The sequence below is a fragment of the Leptonychotes weddellii genome, chromosome 2 (assembly GCF_054177405.1).
Source record: "Leptonychotes weddellii isolate Sample4059 chromosome 2, ASM5417740v2, whole genome shotgun sequence".
Lineage (NCBI taxonomy): Eukaryota > Metazoa > Chordata > Mammalia > Carnivora > Phocidae > Leptonychotes > Leptonychotes weddellii.
In genome coordinates, this window is record NC_138370.1 from 29,105,095 (window position 1) to 29,119,242 (window position 14,148).

Sequence of the window (14,148 nt, forward strand, 5' to 3'; positions counted from 1 at the left end):
GGAAATGCAAGGCAACATTATAGTAACTCACCTTTCTGTAATCCAGTCTTCACTGTAGCCTGAGGAACTGTTTCAACCTGTTTGGACAGAAAAATATACCATTAACAAGGAATTTTTTTTTTCACTTTTAATTAACAGAGGGAAAAAAACAATACTTCCATCAATCTAAGTAATGATGAGTGATTAATGTATCTGAAATCTGAACTCCGTCCCATCTTCTGGGTAAAGTTCTCTGTCTCAAGGTCAGGGAGGGTTTAAATCCTAGCTGCCTATGCTGAATTCCAAGTGACAACACACAGCCACATGCTCTCTAGCAAAGACTTTTCCCACCATTCCCTTGGTATATGAAGAGAACAAGAATCCTTTCCTCAGTGTCTGGGAGGCAGGAGAGGGGTTGTTTCTGCAACCAGCCCCAATGTTGCTATAAACCCCTCCCGCCCCAAAGACGTTAGGATAAATTTTTACTTACTATGATACTCAGGTTAATGTAACTCACGCCACTTTAAGACCCTTCCGCGCCTGCACTCACAGCTAAGTTGCTGGGAATCAGGACCCTCTCTGTAGAGAGTGCTACAGGGCTCCATACAGCTGGAAGCTCAATACTTTTGCTGCTAGTACAAACTTAAGAAAATAAGTTTGTGATATTGCAAAAGCACTTTCTTGAGTGTCTTATGAACAGTGTCTTGATCCTACATTAGGAGAGCGAGATCAGAAGTTATTCTGCCAATGTATATGTAAAACACGTGGTAATTTGAGGCTTGAACCATTGGAATTAAAGAAAGGATGCTGTTTGGAGGAGTTCCTGTTTTAGCTATGAATTGAATTTTATGTTTCTTTAAGATGTGGTGAGATATGCATGTTGAAACACATTTTGTAAATATTTAAGGATTGTTCTAAGCTTTTTAAAAAAAATTTTTATTTTTTTTACAACAGGTAAAAAAACATACAACAGAAGCGCTTTTATAAGATACAATTAGTAATACAAATATAAAATCTTCTAAACAATCACTGTTATTGTTCTACTACTAACTATAACACAGTGGCATTAACAATTTGTCCTGCTTTTTATACTCATTCTGCTTATTAATTTTAAACTGGTCACAGACTGAATTTGGGAACCAGCTGGAAAAATCACAACCTTGTTTTGGTAATTAATGCTATAGATTTGCAAGAGCTTAGAAAGATTTTTTGGAATATAATTTCCTAAGTATGAAAGTTAATTATGGTGAATGAGTGACAAATTAGTGTATTATTTAAATTTTAGTTAAATATTTCTGGGAAAATTGTTTTACATGCTTGGAGATACCATAGAGCACCCACAAAATCACCTTTTAAGTTTGGAAATTTAAATTATGAAGGAAATAATTTGAATAGAAAAGTCCACACTTCCATATTAAGTGGTTTTAAAAATATAAAGCTTATTGGAATACTATTCAGAATTCTTTTTTGTTTAACAGCAGCTGTCTGGGCTATAAAAAATGGATATTCTTCCACTTTAAAAAATTTGGAAAAATTCTTATTGTGAGTTTAATTTCAAGGAATAATGGTTTCTAAAAATTTCTTTGAACAGGTAATTTCATATGCGTATTACTACATTGATTACACTGGTTTAATACCCTTCAGTCAAATCTCCCTCCTCTTTTTTGTTTTTACTTAAATGGTGTTTCTGATAACCCAATCACAGGTGAGTGCCAATCCACTGGGAAAATAACATTCCAAAAAATCTGTGATACCAACAGAAAAACCAGATCATCTATGATTATCTGTGTCTTAAATAGAACTCTCATAGTTAAATTAATTTGATTTGTTTAGAAAATAAAAACAATACATACCAGCAGCTTAAACAAAAAATCAAAATTTAAAAGGGCAGGGGGGACTCAATGATGGTTCCAAATAAAAATCATGAAAACATGAAATCACTTTGCTCATAACAGAAATTTCAAAATAAATGTGAGGAATTCTTTAAGAGTCTTGTACCACTGGCTTCCCATCTCCTGAAGCCTATTTTCTGTGAAAATGCTTGAAGCAGAATCACAGGGATGGTTGTATTAGAATTAGGCACTGGAACTCACCAGGACAGAAGCATAAGATAGTCCAGAAAAAGGAAACCCAGTTTGGGGAAAGTTTCTCTTTCAAGAAACCAGATAAGCCACAACATTTACAAATACAATGTTTTAACTCTCTACATGTAGGAAGCCAACCTGCTCCTTTTTGATCTTCTTCTTTGGCACAACCTCAGTGGATTTCTCTGATTCAGAACGAGTTCTAATCGATCTTCTCTGTTGCTTCTTTTCTACTGAGCCTAAAAGATGATTTAAAGGAACAAAAAAAACTCATTTAAGGATGACTTGACATTCATGTAATTAAGATTTGACCCAGTTCCCTGCTTTTCTTATCCATTACTTTGTTTTCTAATTGTAATTGTTTTGTTTTACTTTTGGTCTTTCAATTATAAATCACTAAAAATTCAATCAGTATTACATATTTTTAATTTTAACAAATGAATTAAACTAATTCTATATGTAAAATGTTTAATGGTGCTTGGTGTACCTGTATGAGTTTTTGCTACTGTTATATTATTAACAAAAACAGAGGAAAAAGGCACAAAGATGTGGCCAAAACCAAATCATTAATTTGGATGTCAAGGGACTTGTTACGCTTTAGAAATAATGAGTTATGAAAAACTTTTTGAAACAAGTTAGCAAGGTTTTTCATGTTAAATAGTAAAACAAACTAAGTAATACTTTTAAACAGTAAAATTCTTTGGAAGTAAACAGAAAAACAACTCACATGGACCCCATTTTGGACAGGATAAAACTTAGAACGAGGACCACCAATAGAAAGAACACTAAGTCAGGAATGATTCATTCTGCAATCCTGAGAAGGAACGATGCCTGCCGCACAGCTGTTCTCCATCTTCTCAGCGCTAGGACCACCTACATGGTCCTTCCTACATAATAATCACCCTTCCACACCTTGCCAAGGGAGATAGCTCTTATCAAAGCAGGCAGAAGCTACTTCAGTAAAACCTTCCACATTACCTTTATATTTTGTGGTTTCATTGTTCTTGCCTATGTATAAATGGTTTCCTTCCTTAGTTCAAAGCCAAAATAAAGAAGGATTGCACTATGTCTGTTTTGGGGAAGAAGGAGGTAGTGTGATACTAATATATTGTTCCTGAGCTGTGTTGATTTCTAGCAGAAAAGTCACAAATGAAGGTGTTGGCTCCTTCCTTCATGCTCACTCTGCTTTACACTGATGGAAATGTTCACTAAGACAACAGATATCCTACCCTCACAGGCACCTGAGTATCCCAGAAATCCAGACTTTAATATAATCATCAATTCAAGTACCTACCAGGAAAGAGGAAAATGAAAATAGAACTGCTTAAAACAAACAAAATAGTTTTACTTGTTTTGATGATGACAACATGACTTCCATTAAGTACAGACGGTATTTGATCTACTATCTTATAGGAAATAAGGCAACATGACTTCTTATAATTGTTCTGAAAGCTACCCGAAGAACACATAAAATCTACTACATTTAAAACCACTAAAAAGTACTACACTCTTGTCTTAAGAGAGAGGAGGTGAGCGTCTCTGAACTTGGAAAATAGCTTAGAAATCTAGTATAAAGGCAAATACAATTCTTCAAATCACAGAAATTAGCAGTGCCACACACTCTACGTGCCCCCTAAACTTACTAAGAAAAGGCTCAAGAATTCTAAGTAGTTAACACCAACCGAGATGATACAACTGGTTCCTGAAAGGAGATAGTCTTTTCTCTCACTTTTCAACTACTGAAGTTATTTCCACAAGAAGCAAAATGGTCATTTAAAAAGGCAAAATACGCTCGCTGGTAACCAAATTTAAACCAAGGTCAAAGCTTTAGAGCACTCATTAATTTACAACCTATATATAGCGCCTGCCTACAGAAGAAACTGAGCTTTTTCCAGATATAATTTTCCAGAATTAGAACCTTCCACTTAAAAAAAAAATTTCATGGCAAAACTTAAATATTACAGTGAAAAGACTACGTGAAAAGAAAACGTTCAGTAGCTGAGGGGAAGGAAAAAAATAAACTCTATTAAAAATAAAAGTATACTATTTAAGATCAATCTAATATGAAGAGTTTATTTTCTCCCTGAATAGGAGAATGTAGATATTTAAATAAAGATCCCCCCTAGGCTAAGTATCACACTTAAATCAGATCAATTACAACAGTTTAACGTAAAGAAAGATAACAAAATTGATGTACCTGACTGGAGAGCTGAGGCCAAAAGATTCTTTTAATCTTCAAAGAAGGGAACAAATGTTTTCAATTATGGCTAATTAATGCAAAATTGTTTAAGTCCATTTATTCATTTCTTTAACATCATAATTTCATTTTTTTATACAGTATTGTGAAATGATACAAGTTGCAAATCTGGTTCTGGACTTTGCTACTCTCTCCTTATTTTAATGCAGCTTCCCTTCCCAACTCAAATTTGGATAAAGGCATAATGTTTTGTATGCCCCATATGCCCCATCTCCCCTGCTACCACCTCTCCCTGTCTTGTAGCCCCCTTCACATTTTTTTTAAAGAAAGCTAGCCCAAGTTCTTTCCTGAACAGTGATTGCTTTTATTTTAGCTCTTATAATAATAAGAATCTTACTCAAAGTTTCCCTTACAAAAATATTTGCCCCTTCGTGCCACTCAATCACAAGTCTGCCTGAGTTACTACCGACTCAAGGCTACTACCTCAGTTCTCAAGACTTTAATCCTTCTAGAAAATTACTCGATCCCTTCTTTGATATGATTCCAACATTTTTTTAAAAGAACAAGGTGAAACAAACTCGTTTCTCCTAAACTAAAATTCCAAATGACCAAACCACTTGACAATCTAACTCTTTGCTTGATGGCTGTACGAAACAGTAATACTGTTATATAAACCAAACCCACCAGACCCTCAGTTAAACTATAAGATTCTTAGTATGGGGCGCCTGGGTGGCTCAGATGGTTAAGCGTCTGCCTTCGGCTCAGGTCGTGATCTCAGGGTCCTGGGATCGAGTCCCGCATCGGGCTCCCTGCTCCTTGGGAGCCTGCTTCTCCCTCTGCCTCTCTCTCTCTCTCTCTCTGTCTCTCATGAATAAATAAAAAAAAAAAAAAAAAAAGATTCTTAGTATGTCAGTCCCTTAACAAAAATTACTTTGACCATTCCAAAGGCACAACCTTATATAGGCATTTCTATTTTAAACAAGAATAATATAGTTTGATTTTCAATTCATGGTATCTGTTAATCAGAGAACAGATTATAATATATAAATTATAATAGGAGAGTTAGGCCCTAGTCCCCTACTTACTAACATCTAGTACACCTAAGAATAATAAAAAGAACATGGGCATCTGAAAATTAGTTTCTAGTAAGAGATGAAAGAGGAAATGGTATGAATGTGTTAATAGTGCTAGAAAAGTAAAGCTGTTATTTTCATGCAAAGAGAGATAATCAAATGGTGCATTTACTCAGATGTGTACAGATTTCATAACTATACTCTTTTAATTACAAAGCCTTATTACTTAAACTCCTATAGGAAAAATAACTTACTATGAATAAAGCTCCCTAGCCCGTCAACCGTTCTTTCCTATTGAAGTATCTACTTTTATAACTCAATTTTTTAATGTAATTTGATTTTGATAACTGAAAGTTTCTTAGGAACACAGCTACTATATTATAGCAGAACAGAACTATGACCTCTCAAAATACATATATACCCTACTATATACTATACTCTTCATTCCTTACCCACCTGTAGGACCAGATGTTGCTTCAGGAGATGATATATTCTGAGTTGCCTTTTCATTTCTCTGGTTTGGTGTAGAAATTATAAGTCTGTCCTGTCCTCTGACACTTATTTCCGTTTTGTTACCAATTCCCTTTAAAATAAGACAAAATAAAAAACAGCTGATTACCAGGCAAATGGCGTCGTTGGCTTACAAAGACAGCTTAAGATGGTCATGATTTGCTTGAATTTTACACGGTCTTTGACTGCAGTTAATTTATCATCTTCACCATTACCAGAGCAATTTTATTAAGTCATCAGGATGTATTCTAAAATGTACGAGATTATGTGAGAAAAAAAAAACGACTCCACATGAGGCATATCACTAAAAAAATGAAACCGTATCACCTACTTTTCTGTCAAAACCAAAATGTTTTCTGGTCTGAATAGTCTCTCCCGTTACCTCATCACAGGAAAAGAACTGGAGTCATTCTCATTTGGTTAAGTACCCTACTACACTCATGTCTTAAAAGACAAGAATATCCTTAGGTACAGAAATTTGACATTCATGATGACCAAAATGTGTACCCAATAAGCAACCTGAAGCAGACAGAAGGCAGCTACAATTATAGCTCTGTCTCATTTTAGGTATTTTTAATACAATGAAATAAAGGAGTGTTTTGTAAATATTTGTATTTTTAAGATGTTCATTTTAAAAAGATCAGTTTTGGGACGCCTGGGTGGCTCAGGTAGTTAAGTGTCCAACTCTTGATTTTGGCTCAGGTCATCTCAGGGTCATGAGATTGAGACCCTACCCCCCCACTCCATGCTCAGCGGGGAGTCTGCTTGAGATTTCTCTCTCTCCCTCTGCCCCTGCCTGCCTGCCCCTCATGTGTGGGGGCACTCTCTCGCTAATAAATAAATCTTTTTCCGAAGTTTAAATAAATAAACAAAAGACAACTTTATCTCAAATTTCATTTAAATTGCACTCTTTGGAGTGGGGTGACAAAGTTTGATTTGTATATCCAAATGCAGATAAAATCTAGCTCCAAGAATGAAGCCAATTTGCATTAAAAAAAGATGCAGAGTATTCGTTTGCTATTCCAAGCTGTCAGTAGAACCAAGTGGAGCCTGTAACTTAAGCCTTTCTTTTTTAAAAGATTTTATTTATTTATTTGAGAGAGAGCACAAGAAGGGGGAGGGTCAGAGGGAGAAGCAGACTCCCTGCTGACTCCCTGCTGAGCAGGGAGCCCAATGCGGGACTCTGATCCTGGGACTCCAGGATCATGACCTGAGCCGAAGGCAGTCGCTTAACCAACTGAGCCACCCAAGCGCCCTCTAACTTAAGCCTTTCCAAGTAGTCTAGTCTTACTGAAATCAGCTGAACCTACAGTCAGAAACAAACTAATAGAGAACCCTTGTACTCCTCTCTAGTAAAATAGTATCACTTGAGCACAGGGTGTCGCATGTAAGTGTTCAATCACTAAATTCTACAGCCGAAACTAGTATTACACTGTATGTTAACTACCTGGAATTTAAATAAAAACTTGGAAAAATATATCACTGATGAGGCATACTTTAATTATTTTCATGTGCATATGACAATGTTAGGAAATAAGCAGAGTTCTTTAAAAGCACACACCCACGAGGTGCCGCTAAATTGAATTCACAAGCCCACAACTGTGGTAAGGATTTGGAGGACAGTGAAGAGGTATATGGAATAAACATTACAAATGTTATGACACAATTTTAAAGTCTAAAAGCTAAAATATAAGTGCCCTAAATGGAGGTTCAGGGCTGGCTGATGGAGATACTCAATTTGAAGAGGTATTTTCACCCCATTACCCACGCTATCACCACAGTTAATTGTTACAGAACAAACACAGTTCTGGAATTTCTCTTAAACGCATTAGCTATCCAAAGTGAACATGAGTCTAACAAAATTGCCGGTACAACCAAACAGATCAGCAGGTATAATTATTACAATGGTTAATTCAGATAACTGACAAAAATAATATAAGAAGAAGCACACTTTGCAGCTAAGAAAAACTAACTATACAAACTGGAAACAGGCAAAGTGCCGAGTTTTTTTCCAAAACTTTAGGGAGTTAAGCTCAATTTTGGCTGCACAGCTCAAGATTAATCTAGTACAGATGGGGATATTACAAAAGAGGGAAAAAAAGAAGGAAAACATAGCCTTTTTGCTTGTCTTTTTTGCCCCCTCTTAAACACAGTAAACTCACTATACATTTCAAATGCAGCGGATAAAAGGGTATTTAAATCATGACTTTGTCTTGTTTGTGGGGTTTCTTTTTAAATGCTAAGGTTGACTACTTATTAAATAATGTTCCCCCAAAACACCCATGAAAAAAGGAGGTACCTTCGTTGAATAAACAAATTGATCGATAAATTTCCCATCTCCTGTAGCGTTCTGAAGAGCAAACACTTGTTCAATCTTCACAACCGGAGACATGTTACACTTCTGCAAATCCAGGCTCCCTTTGTGCATTGTAATGGAAGCTGGTAAAGATTTCCTCGCGGCGGCCGTTTTCCAGGCTATTTTAACAGGAGGTGGTTCTTCTTCTTCCACACTTGTGTGCCGCCTCTGGCTCTGTCTCCGAATTTCAGTACTTGAGAGCGAGGAGGCCACCTCACCTGCATTGGTCTGTTCTGGCTGAGTATTCAGCACTGACCTTGGTCTTCGGGTTTTCTTAACTTCAGCTTTGGAGGCAACATTCTTTTTTGCTTGGGACAAAGCCTCCTCAGGCTGTTTATCAATATAGATAAAAGTATACTGTTCTATTCTTTCCTCTCGGGTCATTTTCAATGCCTTCTCTGCATGGGCAATGCCAATATCCCACTGAGCACGTTCTCTCTGAGGTCGGGGTTTCCGAATCTAAAAAAAGACCCAGGCATATAAAAGACACAGGCATGATCAGATACTCTTCAATCTAATTGGTACATTTAAACCAATATGTATTTCCCATGTGATCCTGTCATCTTTCCAGGTAACATAAATAAATATCTTCAGGTTCTTCAGTCAAATACATGAAATGTTCTAACTCCCTAACTTTGGTAAGTCAGTATTACTATCAGATGATATGCAGGTCTACTCTCTCTTACACATCCTTTTTCGTTGACCACTCTGCTGGACAAGTCCCTCAAAGAGGGAGCTGTTCTCACATTATGTTCATAAAAAGCTAGCAATGAGGGCAAAGGGAAGAGAGATTGCAGAACGATTACTTTCAATGGCCAATAAAACACCAACATTAAAAATGACACCCTAAAGCTCAGGGGTGCTACAGAGATCACAACAGAGCAAATGGCAGAGTTTGCATTTGTGCTGGTAGTTTGTACCATAATGCAAACAGGGGCAGAATGCAGAGAAAGGAGAGCGCCCAGAGGAACAAATGAAAGTTGACAAGATATAGGAAAGAAGGAATGTATGAGAGAAAAAATGAACCTGAACCAATTTCCACAGGTGTCCTTCACTGTTGCTCAGAAGACTTTGAGTTGGCCAGACAGATAAGAAAACTTTTGATGACCAAAGCCATCAGGAATTATCCAGGGAGTTAGACTGAGGTAGCCCAAAATTAGCTAACGAAACTATGAGAAGGGATGGTATATGTGGAACGCTGATGTATAAATCTGTAAAATGTTGTCTGATAAAATTAATCAAAATCCTCTGTGATCAAATTTAGCTTTTAAAGTGTAAAAGTATGACAAATTTCTGAATTACAAGAGACCCGCCCTAAAATTAGTTGAGTTTAAAAATGTCAACCAGATAGATTATCAGGAGCTGATGTCATAATTCTAAAATATCCACCACCACAAACATATTTCTTGGTTCTATCACTAAGTGTGACCTTGGTTGAACCAGTTACTTAAGCTGTCTGTGCCTCGATTTCTTCATCTGCAGAAATAGGAATAATGGTGTCTACGCCACTTAAGTTGTTATGGAGATTAAATGAATTAATATACACAAAATGCTTAAAATAGTGCCCATCTCACAGTAGGTGCTCACTGAATATTTTAGAAACTTTACTTTCACAAAACGATTTTACTAGGTAAGAATAAAGGAAATTATGTAAAGATAATGAAATAGGAAAAAGAATAAAACTCCCTGGCAAAATCCACATTTCACTAGCATCTACTAGTCTTATGTACACTAATTCAATTCAAAAATAGAATCCAACACTGTACTAAGCAGAGTTCAAGTTTTTAATAGTATTCTAATGTTGTTTATATAAAATATAAAACTTACTGACATACAATAAATTATTAAAACTGGACTTAGGTTAACAACTATCTGAAATCAAGTATGAAAACTTCTATTAAATTATTAAATCCTCTAAAAACCATATTCGATTGGTAATGTTAATATGTTGTTAGATACCTTTTGTTTCTCAGAGTGATTGCTGGCTTGTTTGGTTGCTTCAGCCAATAATTCTTCATACTGTTTATGACCTTTATACTCTCGTACTCGCTTTTCATGAACCCACGCCCTCTCTGGCTGGTTGCTAAAAAACTGGACGTGATACTCCCGGGCACCTGTAAGCAAAAATTCTTATTAACCATTTCAGAACATAAGCATCCACATATACTCTGCCAAAAACATGAACCTAAGCCAGGTTCCCTAGTATCACTCCTATTAAAACTTGTACGCTTTGGATTGTCCGAAGATATAATCCAAAACTTGCCAATTACACAAGTAATAGTGTAAAAAAAAATCACTCCCAAATGATTAAAATTAGTCCAGCAAGTTTTAAGAGAAAGAAAATCAGAAATTCTGCTAATTATCAGATTTGTTACCTTGGTTACACAATTTATTTTTGCTTGTCTCAAACCCTTTTACAAACAAATCTGGGAATAAATAATTTTTTCTTCAAAAAATGTGTAACAAGGGCGCCTGGGTGGTTCAGTCAGTTAAGTGTCTACCTTTGGCTCAGGTCATGATCCCAGAGTCCTGGGATCGAGCCCCATGTTGGCTCCCTGCTCAGTGGGGCGTCTGCTTCTCCCTCTCCCTCTCCCTCTGCCTCCCCTCCCCCGCTCGTGGGTACTCGCTCTCTCTCAAATAGAATCTTTAAAATATATATATAACATATTTTCTTGGACTTTAAAAGTGCTAGTCAAATTGCTTTTCTGGCTATATAGAAGTGGGCTATATAGACTTGGGGATGGAGAGGAGGCCACTGACTCAGGGATCCTGTGAGGTCAAAACTATCTTCATAACAATACCAAGATGCTACCATCTTTTCAGTTGGTGGCATTCACACTTCATACGGCAAGAACAATGGTGGGTAAGACTGCTGGCACGTTGGCACAAATAAAGACAGTGAGTGACTCCAAACAATACTAGTATCACATTCTTCATAGCCACATACTGGCAGTTAAAACAAAACAAAAAGCCAGTTTTATTTAATGTCCTTGATGAAGTAGTAAAAATGATTAATTTCACTGAATTTCAACCTTTGGACACTGTCTTTTTAATATTCTGCATGATGAAACGGGAAGTATGCATAAAGCGCTTTTGCTTACTCAAGTGTGACAGTTATCTTGAGGAAAAGTACTTGTGTGATTGAGTTGCAAGATCACTGGCCACTTTTTCATAAAATATCATTTTTATTTGAAAGAATGACTGACAGAAAAACTGTGGTTATTTGAACTTGAGCATCTGGCAGGTATTTCCTCAAAAAAGAACAAAGCAAGTTTGCTATTTCAAGGAAATCAACTGACAGTATTTGTTGCCAATGACAAAATTTGATCTTTCAAGCAAAAATTAGAATTTTGGAAAACCTGAGTCTTCCAACTTCCCAATAATCAAAGAATTTTCTGATGAAATAACTGGTCATATAAATTAATGTGATTTTAAAAATATCTATAGAGGATGGGCCCCTGGGTGGCCAGCGATTAAGCACCCAACTCTTGATTTCAGCTCAGGTCAGGTCATGTCATGATCTCAGGAACGTGAGATCAGAGCCTTGCTTGAGATTCTCTCTCCCTCTGCCCGTCCCCCAGCTCCTGTGCACACTCTAAAGAAAAAAAAATCTATAGAAGGATGTGTCAACATTTGGAAGATATGTCTCACTTGGTAAAGCCAATATTTTTTATTTTTTAAAATTTTATTTATTTGAGAAAGAGAGAAAGAAGAGAGCGTGCCTGCAGAGGGGGTGGGGGGGAGACAAGCATGCTTAGTGCAGAGCCCCACGGGGGGGTGGGCTCAATCCCAGGACCCTGAGATCATGACCTGAGTGAAAGTCAGACACTTAACCAACTGAGCCACCCAGGCACCCCAAAACCAGTATTTTTTAAATGGCCAATATATGATGTTATAAAATCATGAAAGGTAAAAGATTCATCCAAAGTGCAAGACAGAACCAATGGATTTCAATGTAACAAAGTACAAAAAGTTTATGGATATGATTTCAGATTCCATATTGGAACTAACCCACCACTTATTGAGTTTTGGTGTAATATCAAAGAAATATATCCACAATTACCTAAAAAGGCTATTAAAATACACTATCCTTTTTCAACTACACATCTGCCTGAAGTCAGATTATCTTCATATAGTTCAACCAAAACAAAAAATCGTAACAGAATGAATGTAGAAGCAGATACAAGAATCTAGTATCTTCACTTAAGCCAGACATTAAAGAGATTTGCAATGATGTAAAATACTATTCTTTTCAGTAGTATTTTTGAGAAAATAGTTATTTTTCATAAAAATATAATGATAACATAATGGATTATTTTTAAATGAATTAGTAAATATTTTTAAATTCTCTTAGTTTTAATTTCCAAATTGAAATAAATAGTAACAGACAGAATCCATGTAAACAAAAGTGTTTTAGAGTCTTCAAATTTTAAGAGTAAAAGGGGTTCTGGGACCAAAATATCTGAGAACTGCTGTTCTACAACAGTGCTACTCTCCAAGTGTGGTTCCCATAACAAGCCAGTCTGTGACAAAATAAGCACAGAAAAGTAAGCATTTAGAAACTATGATAATTTGACATTGTCATGACATTTAGGCACATGATCAGGGATCTTGAGGAGAAGGCCTTTCCTTTTTGTAATAGTTACTTTTATTGTATTTTATGTAAGTATTGATCCATGGTGGATTGGAAATTTTTAAAAAACGAACAAAAACTGGTCTTTTACCATACATAGTTTGAAAAACACAACTCTACAGAAAATGTCTCAGGTTAACAGAGTACTGTATAACTGGTCTTGGCGAATCCAAGATAATTCAGGTAGGCAGAGAAAGGTAAGAAGCAGATCCTAACTAGAAAAATGTAGGTATAAGCTTAAATTGAACTCAGTTATCTGAAATCGATTATATCTTGGATTTGAAAATTTTTAAATTTTATTAGACATTAATGGGAGATTATCTAAGGAATTATTTTGAAACCAGATTAAAATTTCTTATGTAAAAAATAGCCTATAAGAGAGAAATACACACACAATTCGATTTCCATATAATCTAATCTGAGAGGGAAGAGGCAAGCACAAATTTGACTATAATTAATCAAAGAAGGTTTATCAAAAGTCCAAGGGTTTTTAGGGACAAAAAAAGAAATATAACCTAAACTAACAGGTGAGTCTGGAAGATATGGTAGTGGGTACAGGTGATAGGGTTAAAAGAACACAGGGCATAATCTGTTTTCAAAAGTCAGTTATTCAGAAACAGTCTTTAAATTATAGTTAAAAACATGAAAACTAAAACTCAGAGATGACACAATCTCATTTTAATCTTTATTTTCAACTTCTTCCTCTATTAAATCATTAGTACAGATGAAACAAATTAAACAATTTGCCTCTTTGTTATTATCACTTTATTTTCTCCTGGCCAAAGAACTATGAATGAAATAGAAACCTAAAGACCTGAAAAAATGAGAAGCAAGCACATCTGCGTTTGAATAATGGGCTGAATTCCAAAAGAAAAATGCAGAGGAGATTTTCTCTTTAAAGATTTATTTATTTATTTTAGAGAGAGAGAATGCATGTGCACACATACGTGGCGGGGAGGGACAGAGGGAGAGAATCTCAAGCAGACTCCCGGCTGAGTGTGGAGCCCTGCATGGGGCTTGACCCCACGACCCTGAGGATCATGACCTGAGCCAAAATCTCCAGTCACTCAAATGACTGAGCCATCCAGGTGCCCTGGAAATGTTTTTATTTAAGAAAAATAATATAAAGGTAAAACCATCCAGTTTTAAACTAAAAAAAAAAGTTAGGATTAAAAGTTACAATAGGTAAAGAAGATGTGGTACACACACACACACACATACATACACACACACACACACACACACACACCCCAAATGGAATATTACTCAGCCATCAAAAAAATGAAATCTTGCCATTTGCAACAATGTGGATGGAA

At 36.0% G+C, this 14,148-nt stretch overlaps 1 protein-coding gene across 5 annotated transcripts in view; it reads right to left on the minus strand.

Moving 5' to 3' along the window:
* NSD3 (nuclear receptor binding SET domain protein 3) overlaps window positions 1-14,148 on the minus strand; it is a 121,425-nt gene that overhangs the window by 44,930 nt on the left and 62,347 nt on the right. For all 5 annotated transcript variants that reach the window (XM_081809204.1, XM_006741440.3, XM_006741439.3 and 2 more), the window contains exons 5-9: window positions 10,159-10,313; window positions 8,143-8,658; window positions 5,790-5,916; window positions 2,202-2,302; window positions 32-77 (exon numbers count right to left, since the gene is read on the minus strand). In XM_081809204.1, the coding sequence (XP_081665330.1) occupies window positions 32-77; window positions 2,202-2,302; window positions 5,790-5,916; window positions 8,143-8,658; window positions 10,159-10,313 (945 nt within the window). The remainder of the gene's footprint in view (window positions 1-31; window positions 78-2,201; window positions 2,303-5,789; window positions 5,917-8,142; window positions 8,659-10,158; window positions 10,314-14,148) is intronic.